The sequence below is a fragment of the Monodelphis domestica genome, chromosome 6 (assembly GCF_027887165.1).
Source record: "Monodelphis domestica isolate mMonDom1 chromosome 6, mMonDom1.pri, whole genome shotgun sequence".
NCBI lineage: Eukaryota > Metazoa > Chordata > Mammalia > Didelphimorphia > Didelphidae > Monodelphis > Monodelphis domestica.
The window spans coordinates 137,917,968-137,941,537 of NC_077232.1; the positions used below are offsets into that span (position 1 = coordinate 137,917,968).

The window sequence follows — 23,570 nt, forward strand, 5'->3', positions numbered from 1 at the left end:
TAAATGTGCTAATTAGTCAATAAATGCTTATTAAATTTTTTAATGTCAATCAGGCTTACGTCAAAGAGAAAGCTTGAGAAATGTTTTATTAGTAATTCATGTGCTACTATTAAGTATTTGAATCAATAATTTCAGATCTTATGATGAACCCATCCTTCACAGTTTTGTAAAAAGGTAGGGTACATTTTAAGTTCCTTGATGTAACTGTTCCGTTCTCATATTAATTTCATGAGAGCTTTCTGTTTCTTAAATGACCAAACTTTTGTTTTCATTGCTTTGGGACTCTTCTGACCAAACAGATAACCAAAAATATTTCATATTCAGCTTCTTTTGGGATTCTTCCTCTGATATTAATAAATGGTACAGAATTGCTGATATGCATATGTATGCACCTTTGGTTCATTATATTGCCTTAACCCTTTTGACTACTGCTACCAGTTCCTAGTTAAGGAAGTCTAGAATTCCTGATACACTTTAGTTTTCTGAATTCCATTCTGTGTGTTTCATTTGTTGCCTTTAATTGAGAAATATTGTGCTTAGGTTTTCTACTATATGTATTGGTCAAATATTATGGCAATACAGTGAACTCTCACCTATTGTGGGAGTTCCATTCCAGAGACACCCACAATAGATGTAAATCCGTGAAGTAGCAGTACACTGCATTTCCATTGTATACAGTATGACGGTATTCATCTGCAAAATCCCACAATACAGAATTAAGTGTTTTTTTTTTTAAATCCTCATCTTCCGTCTTGGAATCAATACTGTGTACTGGTTCCAAGGCAGAAGAGTGGTAAGGGCTAGGCAATGGGGGTTAAGTGACTTGCCCAGGGACACACAACTTTGAAGTATCTGAGGCTAGATTTGAACCTAGGACCTCCCATCTCTAGGCCTGGTTCTCAATCCACTGAGCTACCCAGATGCCCTCTAGATTTCTTTTTTTTACACCCCCAATACAGTGAAGTTGTGGTCAATCATGATAAAGTGAGGGATGACTATTTTCCCACAGATTTTCAAGAGTTCTCTCCAGACATTTTTATTATCTAGTCCTTAAGAATGTTGGATGATCACTCCATCTTTCCTACTATGATTTTATTTTATTTATTCTGATCGTTACAAACACAAACAATTCAAAATTTCCATATTCAAAGTAGAAGAGAAAAAGAGGATAATCTGTGAAACTATGAATCTCTATTACATAGTTTTTATTAAAAAGTATTACTTGACCACCATGTTGTTTTCACAGCTATCCTGCTCATCTGTTTTTTGTTTTGTTTTGTTTTTTAATCTTCATCTCCTTTCTTCTAAACACTAAGTGTTTCAATGACCCTCTTTTCTTCTTTTGTTTCTGGCAACACTATCATTAATTTTTCTCTCACTTCCAATGAAAAATAAAAACATACATTCCTTATTTTAAAAAATCAAGCACAGTCAAACAAAAAATCCATATATATGCCATATACAAAAGCATATTATATTCTGAACCTTGAGGTCATTACTTAACTCTCTCAGGAAACAGGTAGCATGCTTCATCACTGGTCTTAATTTTTTTTTAAAGCAGTCTTTCTTTATAATACTGTTGTTACTATATATTCTCCTATTTCTGCTCATTTAAACCTACATACAAGTCTTAAACCTTCATACAAGTCTTCCCTGATTTCTCATTTCTTGTGGTACACTAATATACCATTATATTTATATACTATAATTTGTTCAGACCAATTTAAGTGTACTTCTTTTGTTTTCAATTCTTTGTTACAATATAAAAACTGCTTTAAATATTTTTATATGATGGATCCTTTTCTTTTTTTTGTTTTTAAATTTCTTTGGGGGTGGATGCGTACTAATGGCTTTTGCCTATTACTCTTAAATATGGCAATAGTTATAGCATTTGTTGTGTGCAATCCTTAAAATGTTTTTATAGCTTTTTAATCAACTGTTGTGAGAGAATGTATTCTTTCATGATGGTTATAGCAAAGTCAGCTTTTCTGAATTAAAATGTTTTGGAACAGTTGGTCTGATTGCTGGATTCATGCTGTGGAAGTCACAAAGAACCTTCTTGTCTTAAGTTCTTGTCTTAAGTATGCCCATTTCCCTTTTTAAAATAACTTAAGTCGTCAATTTTGTTTGTTTTCCTAACTGATTCATTTTTAGATAGAATTTCTAAAGTTATGTGAAAGGCAAAGCATTTTCATGACTTGAAAGCTGACCTTGGAGTCAAGATCTAGGATCAAATATCTCTTCTGACTTGGAGTTGAAAAGAAAGTGTTAACATGTACTGGTAGGGTTTGCTCATTCACAAAAGTTTCCAATACCAGTGAAATCACAGGCTCAGTCCTTAATCTCTTTTTGAGATTCAGTGAAAATTTTAAACAATCTTAGTTTCTAAGATTATTTAGAAATCTTAAATTCATTGATTTTTCATTAATAATTTAGTAACTCCTCTTATATCACTAAATCCAGACACATGATGAAGTTACTTTTTATAAATCTCCCATAATCATATCATAATTGCATTGCTGTATAACTTGGGGACCACTAAAAACAACAGCATGAAGCCTCTGTTTCCAATTTTATTATAATATAGTATCAACAATTCAAGTACTCATTTTTTCAGTTACATTTTTTCATGTACATTTGTGGTTTGCCTGCTTTTGTGGTCAATGCCATCTATGCTGAAATATTATCAGCAGGTAGGATATTCACATTTCTTACTTGTTCTAGGGTGTCCTATTTCTTGTGATAAGAGAGGATGAAGGCATTCCACTTGCTCTGTTATCTTCCATGTCTAGCTGATCATTACAACAGCTACAAATGGAGTCTTCCAGGAAATCACTCTGAAAATCTAATTTTTTGATTATTTGGCAGCAGCTGCATTACACTGACAAGGCTCTTATTTTAATCAATAGTTTTCTCAAGATTCCTAACTGGCATTTAGAGCTACCATTACCTGACTCAGAGTGGTCCCTCTTATATATCACCCTGGATACTATTCCTCTCCTTTGCAATTGTGCCCATGCTTTGACATAGAGGCTCATATGATTGGTTGCAATTATTATAGGTATTATTAGTAATAATAGTAGTAATACTAGTATTTCTGTTTTCTTGCCTTTTTGGATGGGGTACAAATAAAGGCAGTGCTGGGACAAGTTGCTGTATTAGAACTATTATTTTACAAGAATATTGTCTTTCCTTAGAAAGGAAAGACTTTCTATATCTGAATAAAAGGTTTTGTATATAAGCTCATTGAAGGCATCTTTGACTTCAGTTGCATGCACTATTTTTGGATGTTATATGCATCCCCACATGGTACTGATTTGTCTCTGATTAGGTATCAATATTTTAAAAGATTTTCAATGTACATGGTATAATGGATGTATGAAGATTATATTTAGAATGAAACCTATTTTAAAATTATTTTTATAGATCAATGCTATATTGTTACAACAGTTTTGTCTGTAATATTGTTGTTTCTAGTTAGCTTATTTATTGAATTCAAGGGTTCTCTGGGGGTTTATATTATAACAACACTGTTTATCTTCCTCCTCTTTGTGAGGGACAGAAAGCAAAACTCTGGAGTACAATCCTAGCATTGGATGCTAAATTTCTGCAACTTGCATTGTTATGAATATGCTGCAGAGTTTCTAGATTTTCTTATGTGATCTGGCCATTGACATGGTCTTCACGGTGAGGCAAATGCAGGAAAAATGCATTGAGCAGAACTTGAGTCTTTACATTGTCTTCATAGACCTGATGAAGGCATTCGACTGTAAAAAATGGACTCAAATACAGGACTACAATCCCCATGAGCCTTTGCTCCACTCCCCCAGAATGCCTTGTAATCTCACCTGGGCTGAGATCGAGAAGGTATTTAAGCTGATTCAAAGGCTTTTGAGGGGCTCTTGGACTTCCACTTTGGGGCAGGCGTGGCTTTTTTTCATAATGTAGGTGAGGTTGTGTCTAGGCCTCTCTATGTCCTGGACACGTGTCTCTTATCCTGTGTTTTCTTTAATCCTTAATCTTCAATAAACCTCTAAAAAATATAATACTCCTTGCAGAGAGAAACTAATTTCTACCTGCCTCAGTCTCCCCGTCTCCCCTAAATTTTAATCTTTACACGACACAGTGAACAGGGACGCATTGTGGGCGATCCTTAGCAAGCTCAGTTGCCCAGCAAAATTAGTCAAGCTGATCCAGCTCTTTCATGTCGACATGACAGGGGAAGTCCTATCTGGTGGAGAGACTTCCAATCGCTTCAACATTTCCAATGGCGTGAAACAAGGCTGCGTCCTTGCTCTGGTGCTGTTCAACCTATTCTTCACCCAAGTATTACGACATGCTGTGATGGATCTAAATCTGGTCGTCTACATCAAATACCGACTGGATGGCTCACTATTCGACCTTCGCCGCCTGACTGCAAAAACAAAGACAACAGAGAGACTCATCCTGGAAGCTCTCTTCACAGATGACTGTGCTTTCATGGCCCACCAAGAAAATCATCTCCAAACCATTGTGGATAGGTTCTCCATCACAACAAAACTGTTTGGCCTGACTATCAGCCTCAGCAAAACAGAGGTGCTGTTCCAACCTGCACCAGGGAGGCCAACTAACCAGCCGTGCATTACAATCGACAGCACGCAGCTTTCTAACGTCAACACTTTCAAGTACCTGGGCAGCACCATCGCCAACGACGGGTCCCTAGAGTACGAGATCAATGCCAGGATCCAAAAGGCCAGCCAGGCACTCGGGCGCTGCGCTGCAAAGTCCTCCAACACAGCGGTGTAAGCACTGCGACGAAGCTCAAAGTGTACAACGCAGTGGTCCTCAGCTCATTCCTGTATGGTTGTGAGACATGGACACTGTACCGGAAGCACATGAAACAGCTGGAGCAATTCCACCAACGCTCCCTCCTGTCAATTATGAGGATCCGATGGCAGGACCGAATCACCAACCAGGAAGTCCTCGACAGAGCCAACTCCACCAGCATCAAAGTCATGGTCCTCCAAACCCAGCTACGATGGTCTGGACACGTCATCCGCATGGACCCACAGTGAATACCAAGACAGGTATTCTATGGTGAACTGTCAGCTGGACTCAGGAAACAAGGCCGACCAAAGAAAAGATTCAAGGATCAGCTCAAGTCCAATTTGAAGTGGGCTGGCATGACACCAAAGCAACTAGAACTCGCTGCCTCTGTCAGAAGCAGCTGATGAACCCACATTAACCATGCCGCCACCACCTTTGAAGATGAGCGACGTCGACGTCTTGCCTCTGCGCGTGAATGCCGACACCAGGCCACAACCGCACCTCCCGTAACAAATGGCATCCCAGGCCCCATGTGCCACAAACTGTGCGCCTCAGCCTTTGGACTCCAAAGCCACATGAGGGAACATCAATAGATGATAATGCACAAAGACTATTGTCATTCTCAGTCACAGAGAGAATACTACTATGTGATCTGTCTAAATAATTGCCTTGGTACTGAGGAATAACTTTTCTCTAATTTACAGTAGCAATCAGGTCTTAAATTACCTTCCTATTTTTATAAACAAAGATGCATACATACTTAGACCCTTTTGTTTAGTGCTTCTAGGATGACATATTAAATTCATATGGATATCCCCAAAAAGACCTTTTGCTTTCACTCTTGAATCTTAGCCATTTCATATGTTAACCTCTTTTCAGTTAATTAACAAAACCAATGGCACATACCTAGTGTCCTAGTTTATTATTCTCTATAAAGTGCAAATCTGTTTACAGATTACAGAAATATTTCTATAAAGTTTTTGCCTGTATCATGTGTTTTAAGAATACATATTAGTCATTTTCTTCTTTTTTGATGAATAATTGTCTTTCTATATTAGTCACAAAATAAGAGAACCTGGTGTTTTAGTAATATTATTTCAGTTTCTATTGTTATAGTTGTTTATTTTATTTATTTTTGTTATTGTTGTAGTTGCTTATAAACTCACTTCAATTAAATTTATCTAGGGGGCAGCCTAGTGGCTTGAGAACCAGGCCTAGAGATAGGAGGTCCTAGGGTCAAATCTGGCCTCAGACACTTCCCAGCTGTGTGACCCTGGGCAAGTCGCTCATTCCCCATTGCCTAGCTCTTACCATTCTTCTTCCTTGGAATCAATACAAAGTACTGATTCTAAGAAGGAAGGTAAGGGTTTTTTTGTTGTCGTTTTTTTGTTTGTTTGTTTGTTTTTAAGAGAAATTACATGGCAAAAAATAAAATATTCTTTACATGAGAAGTGTGAATTTTAGATTTTCTCCATTTTGCTAAGTCTAACACCCAAGAATGTATATACCCACACTTAAGGATTAAGTGTCGAGGAGGAAGGCCTATGAGTGGCATGTGCTAGGCAAGTGACAAATCAGAAACAACTGACTGACCCCATGGCTTTCCTAAGACAAGCTTAAGCCACCACTGGCACATGTGAGACACAGGAAGAGATGTAAAGAACTGCCTTTATATTTCACGTCACTTGCTGTGGGTAGGGAGCTTTGGCTGAGTTGACCCTGGAACTTGAGCCTGGAGGAGCTCCTCAGACAGCTTCCTTGAGATGATCACGTGGTGAATGATAAGACCGATTCCCCTTTCCTTTGGCTTTTGAGGAGACCCCCTTGGCAAAGGCCTCTGAACTCCTGTTTGTCTCAGCCTGGGCTGGAGCAGTTTAGATTCTTTTCCTTTCTCTCTCTCTCATTCTTAATTTCTTTCTTCTATTGTAAATAAATCACCATAAAACTCCATTCTGACTTGAGTGTTTCACTGGGATTTAGAAATTAAATCCCTGGCAACCAACTAAATTTATATTCCGTCTCAGCCCTAAAGTTACCATTAACAGTCTGGCTAATCCACGAAGGTTGTGACAAGTACCCTCAAATTTCACTGAATTTTCTTTCCTCTTTCTCTACTTCCTCTTCAAATCAGTCAGTCTTTTAAACAGCTAACTTGGCTTCAAAACACAGCTGCTAGGGGAGGTGAGTATAAAACATTTTTTTCCTTTTCTCCTTAAATTGAATTGAACACAGCCATTTTTCTTTCTTAACCTTAAGCAGAAGAGCCCTGAGATCTTATCTGGAGAAGCTATTTCTAAATAGGGAACAAACAACCCAATTAGCTGACCCTCGCTGATTAGCAGGGAGGAAACTCTGGAAAAAGGAGCCCTTGTTTCAATCTCTCGCAACAAAAATGGCTAGACCACCAGAGTAAAGGTAGTGAGTCAGCTTAAAGCCCACTTTCCTGCTTTTCAGCCTCTCCAGTTTTTAAATTTTAAATGGGCTTTGCTCAAAGAGGATAGCACATGGTCCTAGCAGTTTAGCCTGAGGGATAAGGGCTTGTGACCCCTCCAAAAGTTGGTTTTAAAAGGAGCCTCATCTCAGACAAAATGCTTTGTTTTTGTCTGCCCTTTCAAACAGAAGAATTGAGTGGATTGGGGCTGTGCATAAAACCACACCCAAATGCCTAGCCAAAAGAAAGAAAATTTACAACAAAATAAGATCCTAGGTAGTAGAGCCATCTACTGACAAAAAGCAAAATTACAGGCAACTTAATGATTGATGTTAGGAATATGTGGTTATAGCCAGTTCACAACTTACTTAACTACTGGCTTTTCAGCTCCATGACCAAATTTGGAAATGTATTATTCCTGTGTCTCTGAAATGGCTCATCCCAGAGAACTTATGGCAATGTCTAATCGTCACACTCCTCCTCCTTGGGATTTTAATTGTCTATTGTCTATAAAAATTGTCTATTTTTCTCTAAGAGAGACCTTGAAAATACCATACATAAGCTAGAGACTCAAATAGGAGAATTACATCAGTCTCCCCTTGGAAAACATTAGTAGTTAGTATTAGTAGTAGTCTCTCGGTAACTGAGGATGACAATTGTCTTTGTGCATTTTTGTGCACAAAGACACTTGTGCATGAAGATTTAAGTGGAAAAGTCAATGCACAGAGATAGTCCCACTCTCTCGGCATTGGAAGCCTGGGTCCAGTGGCACGAAAAGTTGTTACAGCTGGAGACATCCTCAGCTGCATTGGATGGCCGTGTTGTCTTTTGTGCTCCAACACGCCCTAAGCACTCTACAGTGCCTTGCTGCATCGCCATCTCAGCCGTTGAACCTTCTTGTTGGTTTCTTCCACCTGTTCCACTTCACATGCTGGGTGAGCAAAGCCCTGGTTCACCAGGGGTCAACGACGACCCGAAGGCTACCCTCACAAGGTTTAGCCAGCCTGTCGAAGCCGTTGCTCGGGGTGTGGCCGCTGCCGCATGCTAGCAGCATATTCCCCAGCCAAACCAATCAACTGTTCCTTCTACTATTCAACAATATGAGGAACACAATACTCTGCATGAGCTTCTAGAGGAAAGTTTGGGGGAACTCATAGCTTCTATAAAAAGCATTAAGACTCAATAATAATCCATAATAGGAGTAATTTCTCTCCATACTTCAACTTTATCAGAATCCCTTTCCTACTCTGCTCTACACAATTTGGCTCCTAGTTCTCAAACCACCCCCTCCCATATCCAACTCCCTCTACCCCTCTCTACCCAACCCACTCCTCCCTCTGCCCATGCCTCCTGCCCTGCCCCCTCAGCCCTAGCCCTTCCCCCTTGCCCGCCCCTTCTGCCATGGCCAGCTCCCCTGCCTCCTGCCCCACCCTCTCAGCCCTAGCTCCTATCCCTACCCATGATGCTCCCATTCCCAACCCCATTGCCCTGGCTACCCCACCCACCCATGCTACCTGCCCTGCCCACACGACCTTAACCCCTACACACACTCCTAACCATCCCACCCCTTCCACTTCTCTTACCTACCCCATTAAAAATGGAGTGAGAAGCCTAGAAACAGAAACATCAGATAATTCAGATAGAAGTTTATTTCCTTTGAGGGAAGTAACCACTTTTAATAAAAACGGGGACTTGATATCTATAAGACACCATACACCTTTCAGCCCTGAAGATTTAAAAAAATTCAAGGAAGATCTTCCCTCATTTGAGGAAGAACCAATATTAATTATTAAAAAATTGGAGAACATATTCAAAACTTTTGACCCCATTTGGATGGATGTTGAAAATTTATTAGAAAAATTTCTGACAGAGAGAAAAATAAAGTCATCTCACTGGCTAATCAGAAGTGAGGTAGAGAAGCTAATTATTAGCCAACTGAAGATCCACACTGGAACCCCAATGTTGAACTAGATTACACAAAACTAAACCAGGCCAGAGAAGCATTATTGATAGCCATGAGAGCTTGCTCTGATAGACCTGATTTGTGGTCAAAATTTAAAAGAACTCAACAAGAAATTGATGAGACCCCCTCCCAGTTTATGGATAGACTTATTGATGTAGGAAATACATATACGGACCTTGATTTGTCCAGAGAAAGGGACATTAGACAAATATGTAGACAATTCATTGAGAATTGTTGTTTGGTGGTAAAAGACTACTTTAAAACTAGCTGTCCTAATTGGGACTCTATGGACCTCGAAGAATTGAGGAGAGTAGCAGTCTATGTTTATAAGGGCCATGCAAAAAGACATGAGGAAAACAATAAGTCAGTGGAAGACTTAAAGAAATTGAAAGGTTACAAGGACAACTGAAAAGTAAGGGAGAGACCATAGCCCCTTTACAGGAATCCACAGATAAATCATTAACATGCCTTTACTGTGGAAAGAGAGGATATGCAATGATGATTTGTAGGAGCTGGCTATGGGAAAAAAGAAATAATAACTAGGAATCATTGCCAATCAAAATAATGACAGTGCCCCAAATGAGGAAAATGGTAATACTCAATACAATGCCCAACAACACCTTTGCAAAAGTGAAGAAATACAAATTAGGATGTTGTATTCAGGGAATGGCAAACATTCCAGTTCGTACAAGTCTATGGTACTTTCTCTGAATGATCTGTCTCAATATTTTTATCTGTAAAGGATGCCAATTCTGACAAGATGAGGCAAAGTTTGCTTAATTTTGCAGAATTAGGATTTTAAAATTTAACAACCTCTATCAACTTAACACTTCAAAAACTTCTATAAAAGGCATTAATAATCTATTAAAAACAGCATACAAATAATATTAATAAGGTACTTTCCAAAGTATTGTAAAGGATAATTTTAGTGCTGTGACCTAAATTATATTAATTATTGGTTGTCATGGATATCCCAAATAATTGAAAGAGGAAGGAATCAGCCTAAACTCCAAGAGGGCTCAGCCAAGATGCCTGAACCTGAATTAACTCAAGGGAAAACTCACTGCCAAAACCCAGACAAATAGCTGCCACCACACCAAGATGTTGGAACACTTAGCACGCTGCCAGCCAGAGATGCCTCTCTGGGAAAAGAGACCGAAGAGAGCAAGTGACTTGCCTTATATAGACGGTTTTAGGTCACTTTCCTGTGTCTTATCTGTACCAATGTTAGCTTAGCTTGACTTAGGATAGCCCAGGAGTCTGTCCGCTGTTTCTGCACATGTCTGTTAAAGGCCATTTTCTCAAATACTTAATCCGTGACTATGGTGCAGACATTCCTGACCTTGTTAAACTAAGTAGGGTGGAGAAATAGACTTCCCAAGACTTAATTCTGCTAAACCAAGTATCTCCATTGTTACTAATCAGGAGATAGCTAATTCAGATCTTCTAAAGTATAGTCTGAATAGGGTGGAGTAGTTTTAAAATTCACAGTATCTAGGAAGCTTTATTTGCCTCTTACAAGCCATACTCCTTATAATCATCCTAAATAATACTGCTTCTTTTTTTAATGAAACTGGATATGCAATCATTCAAATATCCACTGTACTCACCAAGGGCTCAGCCATTACAACTTCAATTTTTTTTTCAGCTTGAATAGCAAATTCTGCAAAGAGACTCTTGATGACATATTCCCCAGGTTTGACATCTGGATCAATAGTGATACTGGACATGACGATGTTCTTTTTATCCACGGTGGAATGGAAGCTTGGTGAACCTCGGAATTTATTTACACTACTGGCTGGCACTGAGGCTATGAAAGAGAAAGATGGAAGAGAGTCAAAAGAGAATGAAAAGTAATTTTGTAATTCTCTTAAACTGTCAAAGTTAATAAGTCAGATGTAATATCACTCGGAATTAAAACCAAATGTAATATGTGAATTCCATATAAATTAGGAAGTAGATTCAAAAAATTTTTAACATATAGCACAGAATGAAACTATGACCATATAAAGCCTTTCCAATGCAAAGTATAAGAAATTATTGCCATAATTTTGCAGCCTATTCATTGTTTTCCATCCTAAAATTTGTTAGTCAACAAGGAGACACTGAAAACTTTTTAACAAGATAATATTAAGTGATATGTATATATAGTACCTAGAACCCGACAAAAGGTGTCTTTATCTCCATTTATACAATATTCAGTTTTGTAGGGATTTAGGGTCGTTCTTTCCACCTTCTTTGCTAATGTAGATACTATTTTCCTTGTTTTGCTTACTTGAAATTGTATCAGTTCATATAAGATTTCCCAGGCTTCTCAGAGTTCTGCACAATCATTATTTTTTACAGTGCTATAACACTAATATTCATGAATCACAATTTATGTTGTCATTCCCAAAATAATGTGCATATATTTTGATTACATTTTTTGCTAATAAAAAAAGTGTTTCTGTAATTACTTTTTTCTACCTCTGACTTCTTTGGGGTATAGGTATAGCAATAAGATGTCCAGGTAAAAGGGTATGAATGTTTTAGTAAATTTTTAAGCATAATTTTATATTGCTGTACAAAGTAGTTGGACTAATCCTCAGCTCCACCTGCATTATATTAGTGTCTGTCTTCCTGTTGATCCAACATTAATTATTCTATTTTTTGATCTTTGTCAATTTGATGAAACCTAAGATCCAATAAAGAAGAAACAAAGGTGAGAATTTGAAAACTGTGTTAACAAGAAACGCCAAAATGGAGCTTGCTTTGGTGAAATGTAGTGATGAAACAATTCACTTAATCAAACATTGTTTAAATGTCTTCTACAAAACAAGATACCAGGCCAGGTACACAAATACATAAATATATGCTATAGACATGTGCTCTTTTGGAGTTTGTGGGTAGAAATAAAGCAACTGACAATCTGTGATAACCTTGAATTGTTACTGGCTCCTGTGATCTGCCTGTCCTAATAAGCTGTGTCATTCCTATTTGTATTGGTATCAGCGGAAAGAGCAGAGGCAAAGCCTGAATGCAGGAAATACTTGCAGGGGAAAATGTCAGTAATGTAACAATTATGCCATTGCAAGTTCAAGCCTAGGGTGATTTCTGAAGACTCAAGCTATCCCTGGGGGAAGCAGTAGATGGGAGTAGATAAGGAAAACAACACATGGAGAGACAAATCTTAAAACTCATTGTAACCAAAAGAATAGGAATCCAAAGGGTGACAAACATCTCAAGTAAAAGACCCAAATTTGGAGGAAAAAATTCCTCCCGCCCCATCCCAAATGCTATATACTTTTCCCTGTGTAGGTTTATAGGAAAATCCTAGAAAAATGGAAAGACAAGAACAATGTGTTAGGTGCCACATAATTGTGAATGATTAACATTTTGACGGGCAACTTCCAAAGTATAGAAGATAAGCCTAGAGAGTTGGCAATAACTGATAAAGGCAAAATAAGAAGTTTGGGGATACACAATACAAAAAGAAAAAGAGATCTAGCAATTTTCACCCCAGGTAAGATTAAGTTGGATAGGGAAGAAAGAATGTGATGGTAAATTTTCTTGAATGGAGGTACTTCAACAAAAGTGCAGGTGTAAGTGGAGTTCATTCTAGGCAATGGTATGTTTTGAAGGAAAGCCTTAAAGAGAGGGCAGGTCATGAACAGGATCGTGAGCAGTGCCAATAGCCAGAACGTGAAATGCGTGAAGATGGCTAGTATCACATGTGATAAGAAAGGTATGTTAGAGGAAGGTTGGGGAGTTGACTGCCAGGACAAGAGTTTCTATTTTATACCATAAACAATAGGGGGCAACTGAAATTCATGGAGCAGAAGAAAGAATACTAAAATTTTTTAAGAGTACTTGAATGAAAATTCCCATTTGCCTGGGGTGATCACAGATAAGTTTTTGGACTTTTTTGGACTTTCTTCTCTTCTGTAAAAACAAGAGATCAGATGAAATGACTTCTAAGGTCTCTGCCAACTCAAAAGAATCCTATAATCTCCTATATTTCTGAGTTGAGAAGTAACATGAGACTAGTATTCAATGAAAAACCATTACTTGGGCAATGTCAGGAAAGCCTAGAGATATGGAAAAATAAAATATTCACATAATATACTAGAGAAAAAGAGATGAGGCCCTGAACCATTATATTTTGGTGACAGTGGGAAGGAAAGAACAAATTTGAAAGGCAGAGGCAGATTTGGCAATTTTTTAGACGTCTAGGGCAGAAGGGGAAAAAGAGTAGTCAAAAATAACTCTGAGGCCATTAACATGAGTGTGGGTAGTGATGCCATGCATAGAAATTGAGAATTTAGAGTAAGAGGCAAGTCTGAGAAAAAGGATGAATTCAAATTTGGAACTGTTGAGTTTGAAAAGCCAGTGAAAATGGATAGGAGAAAGAGTGAAGGGAGAGGAAGAGAATTTGGAATAGAAAATCTTAAAAAAATGTAAAGGAAAAAAACAAAAAGAAAAACCAGTGGAATATATTGGTGAAGTTGTTCAGAAGCCAACTGGGCCTAAATTTCTGGTGAAGACTGATATATAAATGTGAAGTGTTATCTGCAAAGAGACATCAGAATTCATAAAAATAGATGAAAATCCCAAAGAAAAGAAAAAGGTCAAGATAAGGTCTTTTCTTTTTCTGGCCCCTAAACAAAACAATCTCAACTTGAATTTCTTATTTTGCAATAGAAAGGGGCATCACCAAATGGCCATTCAAGTACTAAATGTGAAAAAAGAAAATAAAGTACTAAAAAACAAGATTATAAACAGAAATAAAGATAAAGATACTTGTCTAAGGGAAAATTCCTATTTCAACCCTCCCATCTCTTATTTTATTAACTGATCAAATTAAGTCAGTAGAAATTTTTTGTACTTACAAATATCAAACTATGCATTACAAATTAAAAGTTCTCAAACATCAAAATGTAAAAGAAATATTTTTTACAAGCTCCTAGAGATAAAATAAATTCTAAATTACAACTATGTAACAAAAACCATAGCCATTAAAAACAAAACAATCACAGTTTCCTTGGTCACACTGAACATTATTCATTTTAAACAATGCCCTGGTTATATTCAGTTTCATCATCTAACACTGTGTACTACTTTGATGTGGGAAATCTATGAGCAAGTGTTCCTCTTGTACAGCAGGAAGTATTTTCAAAACAAAATTGTTTTTATTTACTAGGAATCTTTTCTTGGGGAGGTATAATTTGTTATTTAACTAAAAAATTTCAGGGAATCATCGAACAGCATAAGGAGAAGCAATGGAGTGTGAAAGAAAGAACATTTAGAGTCTGAATTTATGAGACAGAGCCTTTCCTCAAAGTCAGAGCCTTGAATAAGTCATTTAAACTTCTTGATGTAGAATACCTCAATTATTAGAATGAGAATGATATGAGCACTATTGGACCTTATACCAATAATAATAATAATTATAATACCAGGAAAAGCAAATAAGATAATATATTAAAAGATAATAAGATTTATTTTGTTATTTATATAGAAGATGAAAAGACCTATGGAAAACCCAGATTTAAGACTATTCAAATGTAATATATTAAAGAATATGTGACAAAACAACTTTAAAAGTACAAATTATGACAGTGGTGTAAAATTTAGCTTTCTCTTAATATTGAGGGGAAAAAAACCCAATGCAAAACTAATAAGTGACACAATTCCCCTTTTAACTATCTGAGGTGGTTTCCCCCCCCCCCAATATGAGAATTATAAAAGTGGAGTTTTGGGTAGTATATAGGAACTAAAGATTGGTTTGGCCCATAAGAAAAGAAACATTAGTTCAATCAGGTTATAGAAAAATAACTGATGAAGATAGTTATCAAAACTACATGTGATAAATGCCATTTAAAAGTTTGGTTTGTTTTAATAATTTAAACTTTAATAATCTACTTAGAATTGTTGTTCAGGTAGGGACATTTGCTTCTACAGTAAATGCCCTCTGCAGCCGTTGATTCTGTAAAGTACCATTATGCTACAACGGACATAGCATTGAATCTGGAGGTTTAAAGTCTGGCTGTACTTATTTTCTCTTTGATATCTTAAGCCAGCGGTTCTCAACCTTTTAATTTGTAGCAATGAGAATACATAATGCATATCAGGTATTTACATTCTGAATCATAACTGTAGCAAAATTACAGTTTTGAAGTAGCCACCAAAATAATTTTTTGGTTTGGGGGTCACTGCAACATGAGGAACTGTATTGCGGAGTCATGGCATTAGAAAGGTTGAGAACCACTGTTGAAGCAAATCATTTCCCCTTCTCTGATCCTCACTCTTCTCAATTATAAAATAAGGGTGTTAGGTTAGATATCTTCTAAAATCCCTTTCAGCTCTAAATCTAGAGCCAACTCTACTAAAGTAGAAGAGTTTCGGTGAGTTATTTGAGGCAGTTATATTTACCTTATAGTTGACAGAAGTCCTCAAAAAAAAAAAGTCACTTCTAGTGAAACAAATACAGTATAGTTATTCTGATGTTACTTTCTTCCCATTTTGGGTGTAGGGCATATCTAATGCTCTTTAAGAGTAGCCATATGATAACACTGTTCATTACCTAAAAATATCCTCTAAAGGACGTAAAGAAGAAAAATATGAGTTACTATAGAGACTCCTCTAACCTTTCTTCTAATTTTAAATACTATTGAAATTCAACTTATACAGCATATTAATATTAACAAAGCACTTTCCTCACAGTAAGTCTACAAAATAGCCAATGAAAAGGGTTATTATTAACACCATTATAAAGGTAAGGAATCTAGGACAAGTGACTTGTCCAAGATGAAACAAAGTCTTAAATCACCATAAAAAAATCAGTGGAATGCTATGAGTCAATGAAAACTCCAATGACTGAGCCAATACAACAATTTAAACCCATTAAGTAGTTTATATTTTCAAAATGTAAAGTTACAATTTAATTCTGCTACTTCCGTATCATAAAAGCCCTGAGAGTAGGAGGTGGTACAGTGTAATTAAAAGAACATTCAGAGTTCATGGATTTTCAGTTGTAACCTCAGCTTTGCTACAACTTAACTGCTGCCCTAGCTAAGTCATTTACCTATAAAATGGAAAGAGTTGAACTAAACAATTTCTATATCACACAGTCTATCAATGAGATCACCAAGACAAGGAATACACAGTAGAATTGTGAATAAAGACAGAACTCTGAGAAAAAAAATTATATTTAAAAGACCAATTGTATGTTGAACAGAAATTCAATGACATGAAGAGTACAGAAAAATTGAAGTCTCTTAGTACAAAGGAAATGAAAAGAAAATAGTGACTTTCCTGTCATGGGGGTGGAGGGGGGTATACATGTTGTTCATGACAACATAATGGAAATAATTCTTGTGAACCTATGGTAAATCTGAAATTCATTCTTAAATCAGGACTTTCGATTATTCCTTGCCTTAATTTACATGTTACTGAAAATCAACATACTAATAAATAAGCATTTTCTATAGGACATGAAGATAAAAGGTTAACATGAATAAAAAATTTAAAAATGAATAAGATCCCTAATAGCAAAATGAGAGTTTTTGGAGCTGGTAAGGACCTTAAATTTCAAATGTCTCATATATTTGAAATAAGCTGGTTGAGGTCTGAATGCTAAGTCTTTGACAGGTAAACCTGAAGAATAACTTAGGTAGGTAACTATAGCCAGTAATCTTACAAGTATTAAAGTTTACTTCATTAAATACTCATTTTAGATAGATAACAAAATAGCATTGAAATATTTACCTAACTTCCAAAAATTTTACTTAAACATATTGTGGTAATTTCCCCATGTTCCAGTAATATCAGAACTGCTTTCAGAAGAGTATGAGGGCTAAACAACAAAAGAAACTGGCCAGACTGAATTTCAATAGGTAGCAAAATTAAGCTTCTTGTTTTTTCTTTGGAAAGCTGTTTTTAAATGATGTGTTTGTCCTATTGCCAAATTTCCCCATTCAAAACAGTTTCTAAATGTGGAAGTCCTATGACATCTTTTGGCACTTTGCCAACTTTTCCTACTAGAGGTTCACCAGAAGGAAAATCACATATTTTTGAAAGAAGCAAAAGAACAATCATTTTTTAAAGTCTAATTAAATCATCAAGCTAGATTGCCTGCATAATTACTTCTCCTCTACTATTTAACCACTGATCTTGTTCCCTTCAGTACTCTCAGAACCTCAGATGAAGTATTTGCCTAAACATATTCTCATTTGTGCCTTTCTACTGATTCATTCAGTATTTGATTCACATAACTGCCAGCCACAGGTGTGTTCTAGAACTGTCCCCTATAGAAATGTTCTGATGTATGAAGTTTTTACTAATGACAGAAATGAGTGGGGAAAATGGTTGTAAAGAGGGGGTGGGAAGATCCATTTTTTTGAGTCCTATGACAGCAGGTGTATACTGTCTTAGAGTAAGAGACCTTACTCTATCTAAATTTTTGAAATACATGCTGATCTTTTTAACCTTTACCTTCTAGCTTAGAACCAAGTATTCTAAGAAAGAAGAGAGCTAAGCAATTGAGGATAAGTGACTTGCCCAGGGTCACAAAACTAGAAGTTTCTGAGGACAGAGTAGAACCAAGATCCTCTTGACTCCAGGCCTGGTACTCTATGCTAACCTAGTGGCCCCTCATGGTGTTCTATTTTAAATTAGCATTAAATACTGTCTAAACCTTGGTAGTTTTATAGGGTATTATTTTCTCAACATCTTTTGGATGATTCTGTAGAAGTGACATCTCCATTTTCGTCACCTAAAAGATTCAAACTGAGGGTTTTAGGTGAGGATTCAAGATGATTTATTTTTGCTTCTACCTGGTTCTCTCTAACTTTGTTGCAGAAGAGCTATCACTCAATTCACAATCTAGTTTCTACACATTTTCTTCTAGGGATGTAGAAGTATGTGGGGGCAGGGGTGGAACAGTATGCTCTAGGGAGTATAGTCAAGGATCCTTGGACTGCACATTTTTAAAAACCTAACAGTTCAAGGAGAATGCCAGGCTTCAAACAAAAGTTCCAACATAGGTACCAAATATTACAATAAACATGTTAAAGAGTTAAATTACTTTAATGTAAAGGTTGTTAATTTTTTTTTTAAATCATAGACCCTTTTGAAGTCTGGTAAATCCTACAGTCTTCTTAAAATAAGGTTTTTAAATAACTGAAAGAAAACCTAATTTTCAGTTGATGATTAGTGATAATAGAGATGCATTTGCATTCAAGTTCACAAACTGAACCCAAGTCAAAACCCTTGCTCTAATGGTTTTCTATATAGAGAGAGCATCTAGCTTATGGTTCTTCTCTCACTTCTCACTGTTGTCTCTCAAATCTTATGGCTATCAGTCATCTTAATCCTTTCTTTTAACTACTTTTCTTGATTGCCAAAGGTCAAAATAAAAAATCTCAGAATGAATCTATATTGTTTCTTATTCTCTACACCTAATAAGTCATTAACATCAAACACATCTCTTCTAATAATATTTTTCTTACATCAGAGGCAGTGGGATACAATGTAAGGAACACTAGAGAAGGAGCCATAAGACACAGTGGCCCAGTTTTGCCAGGTACTGTTGCTAAGAAAATCATAGCCAAATTTGACTCTCTGGGCCCTTGTTTTCTCATTTATAAAATAAGCATATATAGAAGAATGAGAGTAACCTAGGGTTGAGGAATCTAAAGAAATGTCTTCTTACTCTCTATCCATTTTTTCTTTGTTTCATGACATGAGATGGGAAATGATGGGCTGATCAGTTGACTTAGGGATAAGAAGATCAGGCATTTATAAATATACTAATAAGTAATTCATCTTTAGCCACACTGCCCTCATCTATGTGAGGAAATCAGTCACTCAGCATACATTTAATATCTTCTATTAGTAGGTACGCCTTTCCAGGTTAAGAGAGAACAAAATTTAAAGCCAAGAAAGTTCTTGCCCTCAAAGAGCTTATATTCTCTCATGAGGGAGCTGGGGATCAAGTTTACAAGTAAGCAATTACAAGATATATACAAAATGAATGGATAAATGAATGAATACAAAGTAATTGGCGTGGGGTATAAGGACTAAGAAACTCAGAGAATCAGAAACGGTCACTTGAAGTAGGGGAAATAAGGTTAGCTGTGAAGAGAGCTAGTGGTTTTCCAATACAAATCAATAGTAAAGAAAGAACAATTCATACATTGGAGACATGAATGTGGAATGTATATATAATACAGGTAGCTGGGTAGCACAGTAGAATGCCAGGTCTGGAGCCAGGAAAACCTGAGTTCAAATCTGGCCTCAGATACTTCCCAGCTGGGTGACCCTGGACATGTCACCCTGTTTACGTCAGTTTTCTCATCTATAAAATGAGCTAGAGGGAAAAAATGGCAAACCATCTTGCCATGAAAATCCCGAATGAGATTATGAAGCAATATGATGAAGTTCAGAGGTTTAGGAAAGGATTTTGTAAACAGTTCATTATGTGTTAAATAAATATGCATTCCTATTGTCATTATTGCTATTTTGATTATTAATCCTACTTACAGGACAGCCAGATTTCTTGGTATATACTAACTTGCCTACCCAATAAGAAGGTAGTTTGGGATTTTTTTTTTTAACGGACCCATTACATTTTTGTAAAAGAGTGAAAAGAATATACATTAACATGTATAATAGGTTTTATTTGACCAAAAATGACTAAGACCACTCTGGCAGCCTAAAGAAACACAGAGACATTATTAACTTGAATTTTCATACCTTACATCATAGACATGTGACTAGTTCATTTTCTAGTAGGCATACAACAACCTCTTAAACAAATGACAGATTTTTAAAAATATATTCTTAGAGTTTCAGAGTTGCTTTTCTTGCTGGGTTTCCCCTCCCTTTCTTTAAACAATTTAGTCAAATGATATTTTGATGGGAGATGTCAAATTTTTTGGTTTGGGATATTTCACCCCCAAGTAACTTGATATAATGGAAAAACTGCTGATTTTGGAGTCAGGAAGTCAGTTTCCATATCTATAAAATGAGGACACTTGAATAGAAAACCGCTAAAGTCTCTTCCTACCTCTTAAAAAATAATCCTCTGATATATGAGGTTGTAAGAGAATAGAAACTCTATGAAGGCAAGGACTTGTTTTATTTCATAGTTTCCCAATGCCTAGAAAAGTTCCTTACACACAGCAAGCATTTCATAAGTGCTTGCTGAATTAAAAAAATAATTCCCATACTACCCACTGAGGTAGGGACTGATTCTAAAAGATATACTGAAAAAAATAGATATGATCCCAGTATATTGACTATATTTGGTTTCTGTTTGCTGGGTACACTTCATAGTATTCCATCAGAGGCAGTGTAGTACAGTGGACAATCAGGTAGATACTTGCTGACTACAAAACACTGTGTAATTCACTTATTCTCTATGTGCTACATAGGCCTCTCTTTGACTTTATTAAATCAGAAAATTTTGAGATCTAAAGTAGGCATGTTGACACAAAAAAATAACCATATAATCTTTGAACATTTAAACAATATAGTTATTCTTTCGATACATTTTTTCTGACATAAAAAATATTTTTAATATCCAAAAGCCTTCCCAATTTTTCCACAAAAATTAGAAGCATAATATACAAATTTAGTTTGTCAACCTACAATGTAGCCAATGTCAAATTTCAGGGGGGAGGGAAGGTTAACTTGTGGGATATTAATTTTTAAAAACACAATTGCAAAGTCACAACATTAACTGTACAAATTAAAATGTTAACCAGAGATATATGTAGCTCTTCAAGATTCTTTGTGACCTAATTTAACACTGCAGATATAGAAGCCTGACATAAGAGCACTGAATCTTTCCTTCATTTTCAATTCTAGTGAAGTGAACCAATCACTTAAATGGTAACATCTTCACTACACAGCTGGTTTAACAGAATGTTCCTGACTCAATTTTAAAAAGGAATAATGTCTAAAACTGTTGGCACTGGGACAACATCCTGAATCTAGGCCATATGAATGTCACTTCATTGTTGTTACTAAAAGAAATAAGCTCAACTATAATCAAACCTTAGCCAGCACTGCATCAACTTTCTGCCAGCTAAGCAAGACCTTAAAACCAGAATTACATGGCTTTAAGAGTTCAATATAAAAAGTAAAATTTACCATTAGCACAAAGCATTCAAAAGTATTTTTGTAAATCAAAGAGATGATTATAATTGAAATAATTAACAAGAATATAGGATACCTTATAAGAAAAAACTCCATAAGGGGCCTAATTTTATTTTATTTGAGGAGTAGAAGCATATTTTATAATACACAACTTTTCAAAGGCTTAAACTTGTGTTAGTTGTTTGCAATTTGAAAACAGATGTATAAATTAATCAGATTTCCACTAAGACTTGATTATTAGGAATTCTGTTAACTCTCTACTCTCATTAAGTATCATTCTGCACATTATAGTTTCATAATAGATCTCATTATATTTTAAATGTCAGATATTATTAGATAAGATAGTCAAAGTATTTACTAAAAAAAAAAATACTAAAATCTATACAAGCAGAGCTGTAACTGGCAATTTTTGTTCCATGGACAGGTGGCAAGAAAGTCACTAAGCAAAAGCTCACCTGACTTAACACTACCAATGGAAAGAAGCTCCTAGGAATTTCTATTTTAACCAATTCTTTTCGTTACAGAAGTACTACAAATAAATAACTGAAGCTAAAAGGAGATGAAGGTAATATTCACTTATTTTAGAGGAATAGCAAAATGTAGTCATTAGTCTACTGACCAATATAGAAAAGTTTTGTACTTATATCTCTTGACATTATATGTCTACCCTAAAAAGAAATCATTTACCTTAGAAAGTGACTAATTTAATGCAGGGGGATACTTTGGGATTTACAAAAGTTTTAAGAATAAGAAGGGCTCCCAAAATAAATTATTATATGTTAATATCTAAAATAAAAAGGTCTATGCTCTGTCACAATTTTTTATGACCCCCCCAATTTTCAAAATGTTAAATAAACTGAGATTAGGAAGCAGTATAAGTTAAAGGCAGATGGTTTAATGGATAAAATGTTGAATTTGGAATCAAGAAATCATGAGGTTCATATCCTGCATCAGACATCTTCCTATCTGTAAGACACTGGGCAAATTACTTAACCTCCCTCAGTCATGGTTTCCTTGGGTATAGAATGGAGATAATAGCAACTATTTTACAGGACTATTGTAAGGATCAAATGTTAAAACAAATGTCAAGTGCTTTGAAAACTTTAAAAACCTATATAAATAGAAGCTATTAATTTGTAATGGTTTCAGGGATTTTAAAGAAAGCAATTAGTATTATATTGGAATATTTAAATAATGATAAAACAAAAAAGAGAAAATCCCTAGATTATAGAATTGAGATAAGAATGGTCCTGTGATACTTGTTAAGATAGTAGTTTCCAAAGAAACAGCCATGGTCTGACTTCCAATGTGAATCATCAAGAAGGGTAAAGAGGTTGCATTTCCCCATTATAGTCAGTCATGGGATTTGTCTCTGTCATGACTAAAACCACCATCTCCCAATGTTCTCCCATCTTCTGCTGTGTAAGCTCCGATCTTCCTCCCTTCTAATTCTACAATTAGCTCCTGAGGGTAGTTATATTATCTAGTATCTAAAACAGCAGCAAGACTGGTGCCATTAGGAAAATCCCACCCCACATTCGTCCTCCTCAAAGGGTGGGTTTGTTATTCTGATATATTGACAAAATATATCATAGTCCTGCCCCTCCTTTTTCATTTTGGATAGTTGGGGGAAAGAAACAAGCATTTATCAAGTGCCTACTTCGTGGCAGGCACATGCTAAAAGAGCTTTATTATAATATGATATAGGATATATATGATAATAATATGAGCAAATTTTTTTAAAGCTGATATTTATATAACACCTACCATGTGCCAAGAGCATCTCATTTAATCCTCACAACAATCCCAGGAAACAGATACAATTATTATCCTCTTTTCACAATTGAATAAACTTAGAGGTTAAGCAACTTGTCCAGGATCATATATAGGTAGTGAGTCTCTCAAGATGGATTTGAACTCAGATTTTCCTGCCTCCAGGCCCGATTCTATCTACAGAGTCACCTAGCTTTTTCTGAGTTAGTCGCACAGAATCTAGACACGGACAGGCTCTAAGCTTCATCACAGATACCATTTCCCCAACCCCCCCGCCCCCCCAAACCTCCATCTCTCTTGAAGACTTCCCTGTTACTGTAGGTCACTATCATTGTTTAAGGCACCCAAGGCCACAACTTTCGTGTCATCTTCACTCCTTACTCTCACACACTCTACTCTGCAAACAGCTGGAGAATTTTACAGATTTCACTTCTACAACAGTCTTATCTTTCCCTT

At 36.1% G+C, this 23,570-nt stretch overlaps 1 protein-coding gene across 14 annotated transcripts in view; it reads right to left on the reverse strand.

Moving 5' to 3' along the window:
• Nucleotides 1–23,570, reverse strand: part of FRYL (FRY like transcription coactivator) — a 309,155-nt gene that overhangs the window by 161,767 nt on the left and 123,818 nt on the right. For all 14 annotated transcript variants that reach the window (XM_007496478.3, XM_007496477.3, XM_056802595.1 and 11 more), the window contains one exon: nt 10,811–11,010. In XM_007496478.3, the coding sequence (XP_007496540.2) occupies nt 10,811–10,930 (120 nt within the window). In that variant the 5' untranslated portion in view covers nt 10,931–11,010. The remainder of the gene's footprint in view (nt 1–10,810; nt 11,011–23,570) is intronic.